General features: G+C 42.5%; 1 protein-coding gene across 2 annotated transcripts in view; it reads left to right on the top strand.

The window, feature by feature from the left end:
• Nucleotides 1–15008, top strand: part of P2RY8 (P2Y receptor family member 8) — a 105365-nt gene extending 90357 nt beyond the window's left edge. For both annotated transcript variants that reach the window (XM_040338191.1, XM_040338192.1), the window contains one exon: nucleotides 13233–15008. In XM_040338191.1, coding sequence (XP_040194125.1) covers nucleotides 13280–14350 — 1071 coding nt within the window. In that variant the 5' untranslated portion in view covers nucleotides 13233–13279 and the 3' untranslated portion in view covers nucleotides 14351–15008. The remainder of the gene's footprint in view (nucleotides 1–13232) is intronic.
• Nucleotides 15009–21564: the final 6556 nt, after the last annotated feature.

Here is a 21564-nt window from a genome sequence, read left to right on the forward strand (position 1 = left end):
CTGGTTGCAAACACCAAAAGATTAGCAATGAAATCTCTTTGAATGACTGAAAGTGAGATGTCTGTAAATAAAAACGGACCGCTTCTAAGCCATGATGGTGTGAGATGACCGTATACAATGAATTTACATCAGCAGTGGCTAACGTAAATCCATTCTTCCATTCACAATCCTTCAGTAAATTAATAACCTGGGTGGTATCACGTAAATAAGATGGAGTGGAGATAACCAGTGGCTGCAAAAACTCATCTATATATTTGCCAATACGCGCCGTTATAGAATCCAACCCACTAATGATCGGACGACCAGGTGGGTTGGTGGTACTTTTATGCACCTTAGGCAGGTAATATATCACTGGCACTCTCGGTGCTGATGGAATTAAGTGAGCTTTTTCTTTTTTATTTAGAACACCCAATGAGAAACCTTCATTTATTAAGGCCTGAAGTTCTTTCTTATATTTTACTGTTGGGTTATTGGCTAAAAGGCTATAAGTGGCGGTGTCAGACAAAAGCCTATGCATTTCTGCTATATAATCGCTCTTATCCAAGACCACCACCGCCCTTGTCAGCTGGACGTACAACCAAATCGTTACGTTTACAGATCTGTTTCAGTTGACCTTGAAATTCAAATGTGTTTCTGGATCTGGGAATTTTAAGGTCCGCTATATCCTTTAAGACAAGTTCTTTAAAAGTCTGTAAAGAAGAGGAAATAAAACCTGGCGGATTATATAAAGAGGCATTTGCCAATTTGGTGTGTCTGGTTGGAACCACAACATCACCAATCAGCACATTACCTGATGATGGTATAGAACCTAGCAATGGACCTGTGTATGTGACCTTGTTTAGGCCACTGACACCCATAGGGTTAAGAAGAAAATGCCTCTTAATGTTCAGTTTTCTAATTAGTTTGTGGGCATCTATGAAGGTCTCAAATTTATCAAGGGTCCGTGGGGGAGCAAACTTTAAACCTTGACTGAGAAGGGCCTGCTCACCCTGCGAAAGTTGGGCTGAACTAAGATTAAAGACTCCTGAAATATTTATCTCTTTCTTTTCTTTGGTCCTGATCCTCCTCCCCCCTCTGACACCCCTCTTTCTTCGTGAGTCCTTTTTGGTCTGGTGTTGTCCATGTTCTAACTGTGTGGGGGGTGACTGGGGGAGGTGACCGATGCTGTGTCCCTATGTACAAGGGACACAGATCGGTCTCCTCTCCTCTAACAGCACGTGGAGCTCTGTGTTTACACACAGAGCTCCACGTCCCTGCTGTGTTCCTGACGATCGCGTGTACCCGGCGGAAATCGCGGCCGCCAGGTACACGCATTGGCTTCCCAGCGATGCGCTGGGACAGTGTTTACCCGCTGCGCGCCCCCCAGAGGCACGCGCGGGTAATGCACTTCAAATGACATCCAAAGACGTCCAGTTGGCACCTGAGAGCCGCGCTGTTGACGTCTTTTGTCAATAGCGCAGGTCTCAAGTGGTTAAGAACAAGTTTTAAGCCTAGTACACACGGACTGAATGCTGGGTGCCATGGGCTGGTTCAATAAAAAACAGCTGACACTCGGCCCGTGTGTATGGCATCCAGTCCGACAGAAGCCAAACCATGTGACTGGCTTCTGTCGGAGGAGCATACTGGAAAACCAGCAGCCAACCGGCTCTAGATCAGTGCCCTGTGAGAATACAGCAGTGGATCTGTTGGGTTGAATGGAAAAAAATTATTTTGTGTACTAGGCTTTCCTTAACATCACCAGTGCTTGGTGATTGACCCAGCATTGTCACATGGGGGATGGGGCTAAGTCCTCCACCCACTGTGAACTTTGCTTCATTGATTTGTCTTCTCTTTCAAGGTGATTGAACAGAAATGCATTCTCAAAAAATAGGTACAGATACTCTCTCTACCCTGACCTACCTCTGAGCACCGTCCTTTGTTTTTGCCCCATATCCACCTCCTAGTACCGCTCCTTTTAATTTGTGAAGTTAAGTTTTTTGTATGGAATTGGTTTAAGATAATAAACACCACCCCTCCAGACATTTCACCAAGCAACAACAGACCCTTCCTAGCAACAATAGATCCCCCCCAGGAACAAAATACACCCCCAGCAACAATAGATCCCCACCAGCAACAATAGGTCTGTCCCAGAAACAAAAGACTCAGCTGGTTGCTGGCAACAATAAAACCTTCAGCAGCCAGCAACAATAGACCCTTCCCCTCAACAGTGGATCCCCCACAATATGGACCCCCGAAGAAATTATTACCCACCAGCAACAATAGATCCCCCACAACAGTAGATCCCCCCAGCAACACTACAACCTCCAGCTATAATAGACCCCCAGCAGTCAGCATCAATAGACTCTCCAGCACGTCCCATCTCCTTTTGCCAGTATATACATTTTGTGCTGGAGGTGCCAGAACTGCGTTCCCCCACGTTCCCACTGAAAAAAGCCCTAGCTGGGTGGAGGAAGTAAGTGTTCCTGTTGGTTTGCCTCGCAGAGATAAAGCAAATATTGACTTTAACACTAAATAATCTTATTAAAGTGGTAGTGAACTTACTTAAGAATAAAAAAAAACTTCTCCCTGCAAGGTAAAACCATAGTGTGCTAGTATGCATCACACAGGTATGCTGTTCCTTCAGCGCGCATGTGCCGGTGACGTCACTGGCCTCTGCTCACTGGAATGTCTCATTCCAGATATAAATTTTACCTACAGTGAGGATCGAAGGTTTGGGCACCCCAGGTAAAAAATTGTATTAATGTGCATAACAAAGTCATGTAAAGATGGAAAAATTACATTCCGAACAGAGGATATTGACATCTGAAAGGCTTTGCTATCTTCTTATAGCCTTCTCCAGCTTTGTGAGCGTCAATTATTTTCACTTTCAGTTTTCTAGACAACTGCTTAGAAGAACCCATGGCAAACATCTGGGCCCCAGCCCCCCTCTCAGGCCCCGTACACACGACCGAGTTTCTCGGCAGAATTCAGCCAGAAACTCGATCGGAGCTGAATTCTGCCGAGAAACCCGGCGTCTGTACACTTTCGGCCGAGGAAGCCGACGAGTTCCTCGTCGAGCCAAATAGAGAACATGTTCTCTATTTCCTCGTTGTTCAATGAGGAAAGTTGGCTCGCCGAGATCCTCGGCGGCTTCACACAGAACTCGACGAACAAAACGATGAGTTTGGCCCGTTGAGTTCCTCGGATGTGTGTATGGGGCCTCAGTCTTAAAGCGAAGTTTCACCCAAAAGTGGAAGCCTCCTCTGCCTCTCTGGTGCCACTTTTGGGACCTTTCCGGGGAAGGGGGAATGGGTACCTGTTTCTGACAGGTATAAAAACATAAGAAGCTGCGCTAATAGTGAATCATAAAATATGCTTGCGTGTGATTAATAAAACAGCTTTGATAATAATACATTTGTGCAATAAATGTAATTTTACATAAACCAAGTAAACAAAAAGTCTCTTTCACAAATGTTCAAGTGAAAATGAGTATTAAAACACCCTGGCTGTGAAACTGGCAGTGAAACCATTGTTTGGGGTGCAGACATCCCTGGATTCCAGGACAGGTAAGTGTCCTAATATTAAAAGTCAGCAGCTACAGTATGGGCGGAACTCCTCTTTAACCACTTAAGGACCGCCTCCTGCACATATACATCGGCAGAATGGCACAGCTGGGCACATCAACGTATATGTACGTTGATCTTTAAGCCCAGCCGTGGGTCGCGGGCGTGCGCCCGCAGGTGCGCTCCCGCGACCCGGTCCGAAGCTCCGTGACCCGATAGCCGCTGGAGTCCCGCGATCGCTCCCCGGAGCTGAAGAACGGGGAGAGCCGTGTGTAAACATGGCTTCCCCGTTCTTCACTGTGGCGGTGTCATCGATCGTGTGATCTCTTTTATAGGGATCCACAATCGATGACGTCACACCTACAGCCACACCCCCCTACAGTTGTAAACACACATTAGGTGACACATAACCCCTTTAGCGCCCCCTTGTGGTTAACTCCCAAACTGCAACTGTCATTTCCACAGTAAACAATGCATTTTAAATGCATTTTTTGCTGTGAAAATGACAATGGTCCCAAAAATGTGTCAAAATTGTCCGAAGTGTCCGCCATAATGTCGCAGTCACGAAAAAAATCGCTGATCGCCGCCATTAGTAGTAAAACATTTTTTTTTTATAAAAATGCAATAAAACTATCCCCTATTTTGTAAACGCTATAAATTTTGCGCAAACCAACCGATAAACGCTTATTGCGATTTTTTTTACCAAAAATAGGTAAAATAATACGTATCGGCCTAAACTATGTTTTTTTATATATTTTTGGGGGATATTTATTATAGCAAAAAGTAAAAAATATTGCATTTTTTTTTAAATTGTCGCTCTATTTTTGTTTATAGCACAAAAAATAAAAACCGCAGAGGTGATCAAATACCACCAAAAGAAAGCTCTATTTGTGGGAAAAAAAGGAACGCCAAATTTGTTTGGGAGCCACGTCGCACGACCGCGCAATTGTCTGTTAAAGCGACGCAATGCCGAATCGCAAAACCTGGCCTGGTCCTTTAGCTGCATTTTGGTCCGGGTCTTAAGTGGTTAATCTCATATGTCCCCGATTCAATGTAATTTTGCTTACTAAATCCCAAAACTACTTGTGAAAATGTTTCTGTATGAGCCCGCCCATGCACTTTGTTCTTCCATTCATACTTATGAACTTCTATGTACAAGCTCATAAAAAAGATAAAAAAATACATATATAAAACGGCTTACAATGAGCCTAATGAGAGTACATTTTGGACCTGTTCTAATAGCTTTTTGTGCACAAAGTTTAGTCTTTGGTGCAGTTGACCCAGCACAGAAAAGATGAGTATCCATATACAGGGATAGGTTATATTAGGGAAGATAAATTTTATGGTTGTTATTACAGGGAGGATTGTTCTGAGGGTTAGAGGATGTGAGGGAGCCTTAAGCCTCATACACACGGTACGATTGTTGGCAGGGGATTGTCTGTTGACAGACTGTTGTACTTAAATCTTACTGTTAGTACGCTCCTTCTGACAATTGTCGCCCAACTTTCAACCAACAAACGTTGGATGACAGGCTAGTAAATTTTCGGGGCACAACAGTGGTTTGACGTCAGATTTTTTTATGGTCAGTACACAAATCCGTCACACAAAAATCAAAATCACAAATACGCATGCTCGGAATCAATGCTCACCAAACACGAAATTAGCAGAAGGGGCCCAAAGGGTGGCATTTAAGAGCTGAAATTCCTCGTAGTACACCACTACGTTTGTGTTTGTGACACGACAATTGTGTACGGTTAGTATGCAAGACACAATTCTGGCACACACCCTTTTCACAATACCAGTCAAAAAGGCTTTAGACTAGGGCATTACTGACAGCACCAGGAGATCTGCACTGAAAACTACCACTTAGAGATAGAGGCAGCTGAAGCTATTAGGAGTTCTGGTTTTATTCTGACTTTGCTTGTTATAATTTTGTTTGTGACTTAGAAAATATTGAAGTCAAAGGGTTAGTGTGACCAATGCAATTAGTACTTTCAGAAATGTCAGCAATGCCAGCCTTCTTATTCCTTTTATGTAAAGTTTTAGGGCTTTTTTTTTGCAGTGCCTCCGTGTGAAAGACAAGGCGTTTTTACAGCGCTTTTAATTCATTTCAATGGAGAGGGGCGTTTTTGGAGCGGTTTTTTTTTTCAGCGCCCAAAAGCTGCTCCAAAGATACTGCTTGCAGGACTCAGTGTGAAAGGGTCCATTGAGATGCATGGATAGCATTTTATGAGCATTTTAATAGCGCTATTTTTAATGCTAAAACGCTGTAAAAACGCTTCAGTATGAAATTGGTCTCAGGCCTCGTACACACGACCGAACATGTCCACTGAAACTGGTCCACGGACCAGTTTCAGCGGACATGTTCGTTCGTGGGTAGGGCCGACCGGTCAATTTTCCGGCCTAGCGGACAGGTTTCCAGCGGACAAAAGTTTCTCAGCATGCTAAGAAACTTGTCCGCTGGAAGCCTGTCCGTCGGACATGTCCGATGGTCAGTACGACTCATCGGACATGTCCGCTGGCCTGAGAACCCGCGCATGGGGTCGAAGTGATTCGACGCATGCGTGGAAGCATTGAACTTCCGGGTTTGCAGACGTGGCAGCGTCAACGTCACCGCCACGTCACCGCGATGTCTGTCCGCAGGGATTTTGGTTTGATGGTGTGTACAACCATCAGACCAAAATCTCCGAGCGGACATGTCCGATGAAAACGGTCTGCGGACCGTTCTCATCGGACATGTTCTCTCGTCTGTACAAGGCTTTAGAGGTGTGGGTTGACAGTGACAGGCCTGTGGCTTTGTTAGGTTATAGCAACATGTTCCCAAGAACAAGCAGAGGTGACTCAATACCATACTATCAGCACTAAATCTTGGCAAATGAAGCAATACGCAAACAACAAACAGCCAGTTGTGGTAATATAAAAGCAATACAGTTGTACTTGTGACTATATCAGCAATAAACATAGGCAATACAAAAGCAATCCTTACAGCAAATACACAACCTATTTTAACAACACACAGGTATTTAAGACAATATGTTGGCAACAAACAGGCAACCAGGCCAATACACAGCAAACAAGCGGGCAATTTTGGACAATGAATAGCCAAGAAAAGGCAATTCTGGAAATTCTAAATGAACAAATAAGCAATTAAATGGCAAGTGTGGCATATCTTGGGCAGAAAATGGGTAATCATGATAACTTTTAGGATTAAACAGCCAATTGTGGCGACCTGCTGGCAACAAATGGACAGACGTGATAATACGAATGCAGCTATTACTAAAGAAATAGCTATTTCAGAGGTCTAATATATTGCATGCTGAAACCTTTCATAGAACAGTCTAAAATTATAAGCACAAAATATAATAAAATTAAAATGATTTTTTTCAAATAAATTACAATTTTCGATAAAATTTTAAAAGCTGCATTTAAAGGAAGTCATCGGCCTTTAGAAGTTTTGACACTGGTACATACTACATATAGGGGCAGATCCACGTACATCGGCGCATATATAGACCGGCGTAGCGCATCTCATTTACGTTACACCAGCAGAACCTAGAGAGGCAAGTACCGTATCCACAGAGTGTTTGCGCCCACGATGCGCTGGTGTAGAAAAATTACGTTGGTCGGAAAAATCTAGGGCCAGATTCACAACCAGCGGGCGCAACGTAACTTTTCTGATTTAAGTTACACCGCCGCAAATTACACAAGTTAGTGCCCGATCCACAAAGCACTTACCTGGAAATTTGCAGCGGTGTAACTTAAATCCGTCCGGCGCAAGGCGGGCCCAATCGAATGGGGCGAGTCCCATTTAAATTAGGCACGCTCCCGCGCCGGACGTACTGCGCATGCTCCGTCGGGTAAATTACCCGACGTGCATTGCGCTAACTGACGTCGCACCGACGTCTTTTGCTTAGACGTTAACGTAAATGGCGTCCAGCGCTATTCACGGACGTCTTACGCAAACGACGTTGATGTTTAAATTTCGACGCGGGAACGACGGCCATACTTACCATGGCTTAAGAGAACTAGGGCTCAGCCCTAGTTTTACGCGGCGTAACTCGACGGAAACTACGTAGATTTAGATCGACGGGCCGTTCGGGGATCGCCGTAAGTCTTCATTTGCATATTCTACGCCGGCCGCAATGGCCTCGCCACCTAGCGGCCGGCCTAGAATTGCATCCTTAAGATCCGACAGTGTAATTCAATTACACCTGTCGGATCTTAGGGCTAGCTATGCGTAACTGATTCTATGAATCAGTCGCATAGTTAGAAACAGAGATACGACGGCGTATCAGTAGATACGCCGTCGTATCTCGTTTGTGAATCTGGCCCCTAGTTTTCAGGCGTATCTCGTTTTGGGGATACGGCGCATAGATACGCCGGCGCATAGTTACACTTACGCATCGCATCTCGAGATACGCCGGCGTAAGTGCTTTGTGGATCTGCCCCATAGGATGTTGCAGCAGTTACATTAGAAACACATTTTAAAACCTTTGTGAAAATGGTAACTACATAGGAAGCAGGACATGATGTAATCAAAGGGTAAGCGTTAGCAGAGAGTTTGATGTGGTTTTTCAGAACGTTCGTTCTTTATGTGAAGTTTTTATAAAATGTATTTTGGGTATTTAATTCTTGTATGTTAGCTCTTTTGTTAACTGTAAGTTCCAGTAAAAACGGTTAATTACAGGCGTCAAAAGCAACAAATTCAACGTACTTCAGTTCCTCGGAAAGTTTTGCAGGTGCTGTCTGTAGAAAAAACAGGAAGTTCACATCTAAGTATACTTGCACAGTACTCTACTGTATTATATTTGTTATATATGCATTTTCTATAATTAATAGAGTCAAGAACCTAAAGTTTCCTTTTGCTAAATAGGTCAATGTTTGCAGCTGGCATTATTAAAATGGATGCTACAATTTGTCTGGCGTAGCACAAAAATATAATTGCGTATAGGCAAATCTGAATTTCATATTTTATTAGTATTTGTAAATAAATATAATATAAATAATCCCCCCTTTTCACTATTAGTAATTCTCTGGACTTCCTTGGCACCGGGGTTCTGCACTGAAAATAGAGGCCGAAATACTGTATATGGTATATAGGGTATAATAAAACCTGTCAGTTTTTTTTCTTTATCCAGTTAGGGAGATTTAACCACACGTCCAATCCCAAGGTCAGGAATAAGTGAAAGAAAATCTCTGTAAACTGCAGGTGTCACTGGAATACTGTAGGTGTCCTCATTAGAAGATTGTTTTCCTCTATTCCTGTTCTGGTGACCCCTGTACTGTAAAATGTCATTGCCATCACATTCCGTCGTAGTAAAAATAGTCATCAAGACAAATAAAAAGAGTGAAATTTCCCAGTAAACAAACAGAAATAAAAAATAAATAAATATATATATATAAAAAAATAATAATAAGGGTTTTTAACACTTCCAAACACTAAGGGCTAGATTCATATAGACTTACGACGGCGTATCAGTAGATACGCCGTTGTAAGTCCGAATCCGCGCCGTCGTATCTTTAAGCGGTATGCTCAAATTGAGATACGCTTAAATGTTGCTATGATACGACGGGCGCAAGTCTCCTACGCCTTCGTATCTTAGTTGCATATTTACGCTGGCTGCTTGGGGCGTTCACGTCGATTTACGCCGAGAATATGTAAATGACGTAGATACGCCTATTCACAAACGTACGCTCGCCCGTCGCATGTAAGATACCATGTTTACGTAAGGCGTTTTCAGGCGTAGAGATAAACCACCAAAAAGATGGCGCAGCCAATGTTAAGTATGGACGTCGGACAGCCGTCGAATTTCACGTTGTTTACGTCGTTTGCGTAAGTCGATTCAGAATGGGGCTGGGCGTAGGTTACGTTCACGTCGAAAGCAAGGAGTATTTGCGACGTGATACTGAGCATGCGCGCACATGCGCCGTACGATGCGCTTAATTTACATGTATGGTAATGAATCGGGAATTTATTACCATACAACACGCCCCCTACCTGCCTATTTTGAATTAGGCGGGGTTACGCCGGGCCATTTGCGCTACGCCGAAGTAACTTAGGAGGCAAGTGCTTTGTGAATACACTATCTTACGTCGGCGTAGTGCAAATGGGATGCGCTACGCCGGCAGAAAGATACGCTGCCATACGTGAATCTACCTATAAGGGTTCAATTTATAAAAATAATTTGATGTGAAAATGTCTCAAGCATTGAATAATAATGTATTTTGCCGTACAATGTTTATTTTCTGTGATCTTCGGCGACATCTAATGGCCATAATGTAGTATTTTTCTGAAATGCCTCAGTCAGGAAAATACCGCTTTATGACCACTTGATGCAGCTGATATTAATAGGAGATAAACATCATTATTTTTGTATTATTTGTGACAGCTGAGCGAGTGCTTGGGATATACACACAGCAACGTTTTTTTTATAAATAAACCCCAAATGCCGCGTATGAACTGATTTTCTGTAGGAAAAAAAATCAGATGTTTTTTCTGACGGAAGATTGGAGTGCTTCCCCCTTTCTTTCTTTCTTTCTTTCTTTCTTTCTTTCTTTCTTTCTTTCTTTCTTTCTTTCTTTCCTTCCTTTCATTTTCTTGGCTACCCCTTTTTCTTTACTCTTTTCTTTATTTTCTCTTTAAATTTGTTGCTGTGTGACGGGTCCCTGAGGCCAGTTGGAAACTCAGTTAGGAGGTCCTGTGATAGTTCTGATTTAGATCTTGTTAGCTGACAGTTCTAGTATATGGACCCAGGTGAATAATGTATGCTGGTTGCATTTTTGCGTTTTCAATGACTCGTACTCATATTTTGGATCTCATAACAATGACAAATGATGTTTTTTTTTATTGTATTATTTTTCGAAACTTTAATAAAAATATTGGAAAACAGAGTAAATAAAATGTGGCTTTGGATATATTTTAACCTAACGCTAAGGCCCCGTACACACGAGGGGACATGTCCGATGAAAACTTAACACTTAACCTCCCCCTAACACTGAACACTTACCCTAACCCTGCAACTTAACCCTTGACCTTAGAGGAGTGGGATAAATGATGGCTATCCAACGTTTAGCAGCAGAAAAAAAAGTACTATGAGGGAAATCTCTGAACATTACAGCAAATTCTGGTTTTGCTATTTTATTTTTTAATGGGCTTCTTATTTTTATAGTGTTATATTTGGCTGGTGTTCTGCTTTGTAAAATAACAGAAATTAAACCTATACCATGTACATTAAGAAATAGAAGAAAAAACTAGTGGCTCTAGTGAAATATAATAACAATGACTGTAAATCAATAATTATATAATGTGAATATAACATGTATCACCCCGTAAACATGTGATAAAAAAAATAGTCCATAAATAAACAAATGTTGGAGAGAAAAAAAGGTTCAATCTTCTTAAATCTTTAAATCTTCCACCACACCAATATGCTTGTGACACCTCTCCCTCCGGAAAACACACTCACCAGCTTATATTGCCTCCCACTCTCGTGTTTGGCTCAAGAGTACCGTATTTATCGGGGTATTGCGCGCTCCGGCGTATAGCGCGCACCCCTAAAGTGGACCCGCATTCCTGTGGAAAAAAGATTTTTTGTACTTACAGTTTTGGTGTCTTGCGCGGCGTCCATCGGCAGCCTCGCCGGGTCCGGCGTCTGTCTGCGGCTTCGGGTGTCCTCTTCGTCGGGTCCGGCGTCCTTCTGCGGCGTCCTCCCCGCTCGTTTCCCGCTTTCCCGCGCCTAGTTTGAATACTGCCCTGGCATATACCGAGCGCAGTACACTCGTGTATAGTCGGGCAGGCTCGGCTACTCTCGCACTCACGTCCTGTACTTCCAGGACGTGAGCGCGAGAGGAGCCGAGACTGCCCGACTATACACGAGTGTACTGCGCTCGGTATATGCCGGCGCAGTATTCAAAATTGGATGCGGGAAAGCGGGTATTGGCGTATATCGCGCACCCACGATTTTGCCCTGATTTTCAGGGCAAAAAAGTGCGCGGTATACGCCGATAAATACGGCAATTTATACCATACATTATCTCTTAAGCAGCCGACTTCAGTGAAGAAGAGAGATCGCCGACAACAGTTACAGTGCTTGGGTAATGTTGTCACTCATAGGCCTATTATGGGGCATCCATTGTCGGCTGTCCCTCCTCAACACTGAAGCTGGAGCTGGGAGACGATCATGTGACTGGACCGGATCGCTCTCAGAATAGGTAAGTATAGATATCTTTCCTTTACAGGTTAGTTAGAATTGGGGCAGGAGCAGGTTTAACTATATTAACAATATATTTGACTGGAATTCTACTTTAAATGGGTTTTAAAGGTTTGTTTTTTGTTTTTCTAAATAGGTTCCTTTAAGCTAGTGTATTGTTGGTTCACTTACCCTTTCCTTCAATTTCCCTTCTAAATGTTTTTTTTCTTTGTCTGAATTTCTCACTTCCTGTTTCTCCTCAGTAAACTTGCCCCCGTCATCCAAGCTGTTCTGGCTGGGGGTTAGTCAGCCAGAACAGTTTACTGAGGAGGAACAGGAAGTGAGAAATTCAGACAAAAGCAAAAAAAGAAAAAAAAACATTTAGGGAAATCGAACGAAAAGGTAAGTGAACCAACAATGCACTAGCCTAAAGGAACCTATTTAGAAAATAAAAAAACAAACCTTTACAACCCCTTTAAACATGTAGATATATTTAGTTGTAAAAAGGATGTAGTGTGCTTTGCACTAGTTCAGTGGAGGACCTTTTGGTTTCTTTTGGGTTCCTTACCAAAAATTGTTGGGTTTTATTTTGCAAAGTGAAAACTCTGCACTGTTTTTATAAATCAACCCCAATGTTTTGTAAAATGTCCTATATTTCAGTATTATGGCCCGGATTCTCGTAGCACTTACGCCGACGTATCTACAGATACGCCACGTAAGTGTAAATGTGCGCCGTTGTATCTCTGCGCCGTACCCATAGAACTAGATACGCCTGAAATTAGGCTTCATCCGACCAACGTAAGTTTCCTACGCCGTCGTATCTTGGGTGCATATTTACGCTGTTCGCAAGGGGCGCTCCCAATGATTTACGTGTCGAATATGCAAATGACTGAGATACGCCGATTCACGAACGTACTTGCGCCCGTCGCAGTAATATACGCCGTTTACGTAAGGCGTACGTCCGGTGTAAATTTATTCCACCTATAGGAGGCACATCCCATGCAAAGGTACGAACGACGGAACAGCCGTCGTATATTACGTCGTTTACGTAGTACTATGTGAATAGGGCTGGGTGTAGGTTATGTTCAGTGATTCGACGTATCTTAGGGGTTCATTCCGACATGATTCTGGGCATGCGCACTGGAAGCGTCCACGGGACGGCGCATGCGCCGTTTGTTCGGCCCATCATTTGCATGGGGTCACGGTTCATTTAAATGGATCACGCCCACCATCCACCTACTTTGAATTAGGCGGGCTTACGCCGCATAATTTACGTTACGCTGGCGCAACGTAGGGAGCAAGTGCTTTGTGAATACTCTGCTTGCCTCTCTGTTTTACGCTGGCGTTGCGCATATGAGATGCGCTACGCCGGCAGAAAGATGCGCCGATCTACCTGAATCCGGCCCATTGGGTTTATATTTGGGCTTATATTATATAAGGTTTAAAATATGGATTTTGTAGTAGTTTAAAGGTTTTTTAATTATTATTTTTTTTTTTGCAGGGGCCTTTCTTCAAATGTCAGTAAAACGATCCTAACCTTCAGCCACTATGAATCTCTACAGCTTACCAAATGATTCCACGCCAGACAATGAAACTTTAGCCATTCTTGAGAATAAACTCATCTGGGTTGCCTTACCTGTTGTGTATTCACTGGTGGTTTCAATTAGTGTTCCGGGCAATATTATTTCACTATGGATTTTAATATTCCACTCTAAACCAATAACATCTTTAATAATCCTCATGATCAACCTGAGCATCACAGATCTGGCTCTTGCCGTGTTTCTTCCATTCCAAATAAACTACTACTATAATGGGAACAATTGGATTTTTGGTAAAGATCTTTGTAATGTGGTGACGATCATGTTTTATGTGAATATGTATTGCACAATACTGACAATCATGTTGATCAGCATAGAACGTTACTTGGGTATCGTCCATCCCATGAAGTCAACTATGTGGAGGAGGAAAAGATATGCTGGTGGAGCAATTATTATCATTTGGACCGCAATACTTGCTGCATTCTATCCTATGGAATCGACTGACTTAACCTACGAAGTGACACATCTAAACAAAACAACATGCTTTGATGTTCTCAAGTGGAACATGCTACCAAACATATTTTCCTGGGCAGCCTTTATTATTGTTCTTTTTTTCATTTTATTCTTAATACCCTCCATAGTTACTATTGCTTGTTATGTTTGTATTATTCGCAAGCTTATTCAGACATCCAACAGACATGGAACTGGGCAGGAGAGGAGATCCATCAAGCTTGCCGTATTTGTTCTCATAATATTTATTACCTGCTTTGCTCCCAACAATTTCATTCTTCTTGTACATACAATTGTGCGCCTTTTTTTTAACAAAAGTTACTACCATGCTTACAAACTCTCACTTACTCTCAGTTGCTTAAGCAGCTGCGTGGACCCTTTCCTTTATTATTTTGCTTGTAAAGACTTTCGACAGAAAGCATTAGATTTATGGCATCGGAGATTCAGAAGAATGGAGACCAGGCGCGGTAGCGTGTTTTCTGCGCTTACATTTTCCAGTGGACAGATTGAGAGCTTAGAAAATGGAAACAATCACAAACATGAATGTAAAAATCGTGAAAGTGATATGTAGCTACATTTTTGTTGGACTTCCTCAAGGAAAAATGGGATTTCAGTCTATCAGCATTCAAAGCAGATCAGTGGGAATTTAAACAACCAAGCTTTCGGATTTGTTTGATCAATGAAAAAGCGGACAAGGAAAGAATCACTGTATAAAACATGTTTAATAAAAAAGACTCAATTGGAGGCCTAGCCATGCCTACAGATTGAACCCGATAGGGGTAGGCTGGTACAGGCTACCAAGCACTGTATTGTTATAAGAACAATCTCATGAATCAAGGTAACTCGGTCGGTTACTAAGAATTAATGTGACAATTTTAATCTGTACGGTTAAGTAAATACTTTCAATAAAAATCTATTGTTTAAAAAAAAAAAAAAAAAAAAAGACTTGAACAATAAAGTGTACATTAGTTGGTGCCAATTTAAAAAAAATTGGAGGAAGTCAAACCAGAGATGCTGCCCATATTTACCAGCCTGAATTTTTTTTCTGATCTGCAAAAGAAATATGACAGCTCAAATTAATTGGGTAATATTACAACAAAAGCACCTCTAATTTTATTTTCCTCCTTTTTTTTATATAAATCTGCTTAAATCTGTTTAATAACATAGAAATGGTGACCAAAAGATACTTCATTGACTGGAGCAAAATTAAATGCACTATTCTATGTGGATCAAAATGCTTCTTACTCACACCTTATATACATTTACCAACCCTCAAAAATTTAAGTGACAGCACTAGAGGTCGACCGATATGTGTTTTTCTCTGGCCGATGCCGAAGCCGATATTTAGAAATTGCGGCGGCCGATAGCCGATTTATGATGCCGATTTTTTTGGCCCGATATGTTAGGCCGATTTTTCAGGCGCTTTTGGGCTAAACAGTAAAGTTAGCCCATATTTTGTTTTTCGTCCAAAATTTTTCATTACCTGTTTTTGTGTAATATATATATATATATATTACACAAAAACAGGTAATGAAACATTTTGGACGAAAAAAAAAAATATGGGCTAACTTTACTGTTTAGTTATTTTTTTTTATTTCTTAAAGTATATTTTTTCCAAAAAAAATGTGTTTGAAAGACTGCTGCGCAAATACCGTGTAACATTAAATATTGCAGCAATCGCTATTTTATTTCCTAGGGTCTCTGCTAAAAAAAATATATATAATGTTTGGGGGTTCCAAGTGATTTTCTAGCAGAAAATACAGGATTTTTACTTGTAAGCTACAAGTGTCAAAAAAGATTGAGCCTTTAAATGGTTAAACTGAGAACTCCCCTACACGGAGTTCAGTTAATTAATAAGTAGCAACATTGTATATCTTTCTCAAAACTTGGCAGGCTGCCCAGGAGAAAGAAGTCTTCTACGGGAAGCTTCAGGCAACTTGCATTGACTTCTATTACAGAAGCTTTTTGCAAGTCGCGGTGCTGAAGTTTAAATCGGCTTTTTTACAGCACATATCGGCCGATGCCGATTAAAGCAGTAGTTCACCCTCACTTACATAATTTTTCCATCGAGACAGGCATTGTAGCGCCAGCTACAATATGCCTGTCCCGATTTTTTTACCCCCGTACTCACTGTGTACCTGTACGATAAATTCCCCGCGGGGAATGGGCGTGCCTATGGAGAGGGAGGATGATTGACGGCCGGCCCTGGCACGTCACTCTCCCCGAAGACAGCCGGAGTAGGTCTCGGCTCTTCACGGCGCCTGCGCACAGGCTATGCGCAGGCGCCGTGAAGAGCCAAGCCTATTTCGGCTATTTCCGGAGAAGCGTGACGCGCCAGAGCCGGCCGTCAATCATCCTCCGTCTCCATAGGCACGCCCATTCCCCGGTATCTTCGATGTACGAGTACAAGGTGAGTACGGGGGTAAAAAAATCGGGACAGGCATACTGTAGCTCGCGCTACAATGCCTGATTTTATGGTAGAAGAAAAATGTTTTATTTTTTTTGCGTTCATAGGGTGAACCCCCGCTTTAATTGAAAAACGCCAAATATCGGCCGATATATCGGTCGACCTCTAGACAGCACGCCTGTTGCTTTCCTATAATTCAGGACTCTTTCAGGTTTAATACTCTAAACAGCAGAAAAAAGTTGCCTTTTAATAAAAACAAAGAAAACTCCAAAAATCAAGTGTGCTTGTAATTATTTTGGTTTTGCCCCGCTAAACTGCATTTTAATGTGTTTCTATCAATCATTTTTTAAAAGTGTGATTAGCAGTTTTGATCTCAAAAATATTTGCCTGTTACAACCAATACTTAAAGGGGTTGTAAAGGTTTGTTTTTTTATTTTCTAAATCGGTTCCTTTAAGCTAGTGTATTGTTGGTTCACTTAACTTTTCCTTCGATTTCCCTTTTAAATGTTTTTTTTTTTACTTTGTTTTCTTTGTCTGAATTTCTCACTTCCTGTTCCTCCTCAGTAAGCTGTTTAGTAAGCTGTTCTGGCTGACTAACCACCACTCGGAGGATGGGGGAAAGCTTACTGAGGAGAAACAGAAAGTGAGAAATTCAGACAAAGAGAAAAAAACATTTAGAAGGGAAATCGAAGGACTACATTACAGGCACACACCTTGAAGTTGACTCACTTAAGGAGTAGATACTATTCGATGAGAAACACACTGGAGAAAAATATTTTGTAAGGTTATTTTGCAAAAACATTTTTTTTGACAGGTTAACTTTAGAAAACAACATAAAAATTATTTGAAACCATAAAAAATTTTAAAAATTGGAACTCGTTGAATAATTTACAATATCTATAAGGACCTGTTTACATGTGGTAAAAAGTACATGTTACTGCAACGCACTAATCACTGTGCACTGTGCTGTGCAACTGGTGGTGTGAACGGATCCTAAGGCCCCGTACACACGATCGAAATTTCCGATGGCCTAAAATCTGAAATTTTTCGCCGGAATTTCGTTCAAGCTGTCTTGCATACACACTGTCAGACCAAATTCCAACCGTCCAAAACGCAGTGACGTAAAACACTATGACGAGCCGAGAAAAATGAAGTTCAATGCTTCCGAGCATGATTTTGAGCATGCATGGGTTTTTTCTCCGTCGGAGTTGCACACAGACGATAGGAATTTCCTATGGTTTTTTTTTCCATCGGAAAAAAATAAAACATGTTCTATTTCTAAACACAGATGACTTTTTTCATCGGAAATTCCCATCGTGTGTACGCGGTATAAGAGTTCAGTAAAGGTTATTTTCTGTTTCCTGTTACATTCATGAGAACTTAAATAATTCACCTATGTCTCAATCAAATAAAAATCATAACTAGAGATTAAAGAACCAGTTCATTTCCGCTGTGCTGATGATTTGTCTGATATGCTACCTTTATGTGTTTCACGGCATAAAAATGTTCTACTGTTGCTTTTTTAAAATGTAAAAAGATAATAATGTGATGTTCTTCAGAAAATCCCCAATTTTTTATTTTACCTGATCATATCTAGAAGGGTGTTCACATAAAAATGTTATGGAGGATGATGTACCTGGGATAATATCCTTTTTTCAAGTGTTGAAGTGTGGGCATGTAAGGAGATAGTGAAAAGAAAAAAATCTGAACAAAAGTATTGGGGAAGTTGACAATGAAGACTACTGTCACTGAGAGAAAATGTTAAAAAAAAATCCAAAGCTTCGAGTTGTCACCAAAATAGGGTGGATCTTCAAAGAGGGACACTTGTTCCAGTGACACTTGTATCCTCAGTTTAGAGGGATTTTTTCCTATTGCGGGAAATCAACCCACAGGAATTGATGGGAAATGACACACATAAGTAAAAAAAAATATCTGGGAGGGATTTAACAATTTCTTACACTATCCAAAACAAAAAAATATTTTGACCTTGGATATACATCCATTATTGTGGATCATCTAATTAGGAGACTTAGCACAAATAGTACCAACAGGTTTAATGGGAAATTGATATAAGTAGATCAGGGGTGCCCAACCTTTTGAAAAGCGAGGGCCACTTAAGCAACTTGGTAACCAGTCGAGGGCCACAATGAGAAGAGCGGGCGGATGACAGGTCACGTCTACTCTATAGGCCCTCCGATCCACCCAGATGAAAGGGGACAAATTTCCTTCTGTTTTTCGGATTGGAGGTAGGCGGGCGTAAACAGACATCTGTCGCTCAATAGGAGGTGAATTGATGCTTCCATTTTGTCGGGCTGATCGTGTGAAAAGGGTCTATCCTACGGGTTAGCTGAACTTTCCCATAGACTCCACCTGTGGCAAAAGCCGGCACAGTAGAGGAAGCATCGGCTTATGGGGTTCTGCTCCACAGCCGCTTTCTTCCTCTACCACCAGCTTCATTCACAACACTTATGCTGCGGTATGGCGGGTCAGCAACCTGCGATCTGGGCTTGCCAACCTGCCATTCCAGAGCAGGAGGTCGCAGGCCACATCAGAGGGCTCAGGGGGGCACATGTGGCCCCCGGGCCACTGGTTGGCCATCCCAGAAGTAGATGGTCTAATTGATAAGGAATGCTCAAGAATAATAACAGTTTTGTGCTGCTATGACTTAGCAAAGTTGAAGTATGTTCAGAACAAAAACAAGAGTACGCCAAAACAGCAGTAGATATGACAGGATTTAAAGGATATGTCCCACACGTTTTTAGACTCAGCGGTTTGAATCGCAAGCAGATTTGCCGCAATTCTGCCCACGATTCAAACCACTGAAGTGTAAGATACCATTCATCTGTATGACACCTAAAATCGCAGTGCGGGTGTGCCGAGATTGACGCACGATAAATCGTGCTGCAAAAAGTTCAGGAACTACTTTTGGGCAGCAAGCTTTACGCAATGCGGGTTGCCGCAATTGTAGTGTGATTTATCGTGCGACAATCACAGCACACCCACACTGCGATTTTAGATATCACTCAAATGAAAGGCATCACCAATCTGCCCGCGATTCAAAATGCTGAAGTGTGAGTACAGCCCTAGGTCGAACATGTAACATGTTCCTGCTTCTGCAGCTGCTCCTCAATCCCCCCTCCCTGTGACAGCGGACCACTGGCACTATTTGAAAAGAGCTTGGTCACGAGGGGCTCCACCAGTATGGCTGCGTCAGTGAATGAATGAACTACAAGTACTGACAGCCTATGCAGCTGATGGCCTGTAGATTTCAATGAACTACCAAGGCAGTGTTGAGCACTATAGGTAATTCATTGATTCTTCCTGTCAGTGTGTAACTGCCTGCCAGTGGTGGCTGGTGCTCAAAATTTTTGGGGGGTGCAAACAAACGAAAAAAACAAAACAATTGCAGCCTCACTGTGCCCATCAAATGCAGCCACTGTGCCCATCAAACGCAGCCACTGTACCCATCAAAGGCAGCCACTGTGCCATCAAATGCAGCCACTGTGCCATCAATTGTCGCCACTGTGCCATTAATTGTTGCCACTGTGCCATGCCATCAAATGCAGCCACTGTGTCATGCCATCAAACGCAGCCACTGTGCCATCATTTATCGCCACTGTGCCCATTGTCACCACTGTGCCATCAATTGTCACCACTGTGCCCATCAATTGTCACCACTGTGCCATGCCAAACGCAGCCACTGTGCCATCAAACGCAGCCACTGTGCCATGCCATCAAACGCAACCACTGTGCCATCAATTGTCGCCACTGTGCCCATTAATTGTCACCACTGTGCCATGTCAAACGCAGCCACTGTGCCATCAAACACAGCCACTGTATCATGCCATCAAACGCAGCCACTGTGCCATCAATTGTCGCAACTGTGCCATCAATTGTCACCACTGTGCCATCAATTGTCACCACTGTGCCCATCAATTGTCGCCACTGTGCCCATCAAACGCAGCCACTGTGCCATGCCATCAAACGCAGCCACTGTGCCATCAATTGTCGCCACTGTGCCATCAATTGTCACCACTGTGCCATCAATTGTCACCACTGTGCCCATCAATTGTCGCCACTGTGCCCATCAAACGCAGCCACTGTGCCCATCAAACACAGCCACCGTGCCCATCAAACACAGCCATTGTGCCCATCAAATGCAGCCACTGTGCCATCAAATGCAGCCACTGTGCCATCAATTGTCACCACTGTGCCATGTCATCAATTGTCGCCACTGTGCCATCAATTGTCACCACTGTGCCATGCCATCAATTTTCACCACTGTGCCCATCAATTTTCGCCACTGTGCCCTGTAAAATGCTGCCACTGTGCCCATCAATTTTCACCACTGTGCCCTGTAAAATGCTGCCAATGTGCCAATCAATTTTCGCCACTGTGCCCTGTAAAATGCTGCCACTGTGCCCTGTAAAATGCCCCCTCCCCGTCCGGCACTTACCTTTCTGGGGTCAGCCATCCTGCTTCCACCGTCCCTCGATGTCTTCTCCCGCCCTCGATGACGCTTCAGCCAATCAGGTTACCAGTAAACAGAACCGGTGAACCTGATTGGCTGAGACGCATGTCAGTGTTATCCAGGGGAAGCACCCCCCGTGTGTCCCCTGGATAACTATTTGGAAGCCGATTACAGCCTGAAGAGCCGCTGGCTCTGATAGGCACTATTAAACCCAACCAGCTGCCGTTATTCAGATGGCCGGCCATCTGAATAGTGGGCGACAGCAACAATACATAGATTCATGCAATGCATGAATCTATGTATTGTATTTCAGTGGCGGTGCAGGAGAGAGAGGGGGCGGCGCTCATGCGCCCTCTATGGACGCACCGCCACTGCTGCCTGCCTGTATGAGGTACGGGCAGACACCATACACTGACAATCTGCAGTAGCCCTGCTTTGAACTGCAATGCTTTCCTGGCTTCTAAACAATAAAAATAGTATCCTGTAATATAACTGTATTTCCCATAAGATGATATATGGAGATCTATCACATTAGATGTCATACTGCAGATGGTTCATATCAAGCTTTTTTGCTGTACCTGTTAACATTGAAAACCAGTTATTCACAGGAGCTAGTTTTTCCCTTTCATTATTTAGACAGTCATTTCTAGATGCAATTACAATTTAGAGTTGCAGCACATATTTTTTTTAATATCAAGCAAGTTAGTCAGATACAGTGCCTTGAAAAAGTATTCATACTCCTTGAAATGTTCCACATTTTGTCATGTTACAACCACACAAAGTAAATGTATTTTATTGGGATTTTTTGTGATAGAGCAACACAAAGTGGTACATACTTGTGAAGGAAAATAATAAATGTTTTTTTTTACAAATAAATATCTGAAAAGTGTAGTGTGCATTTGTATTC

The sequence above is a fragment of the Rana temporaria genome, chromosome 2, assembly GCF_905171775.1.
Source record: "Rana temporaria chromosome 2, aRanTem1.1, whole genome shotgun sequence".
NCBI classification, from domain to species: Eukaryota; Metazoa; Chordata; class Amphibia; order Anura; family Ranidae; genus Rana; species Rana temporaria.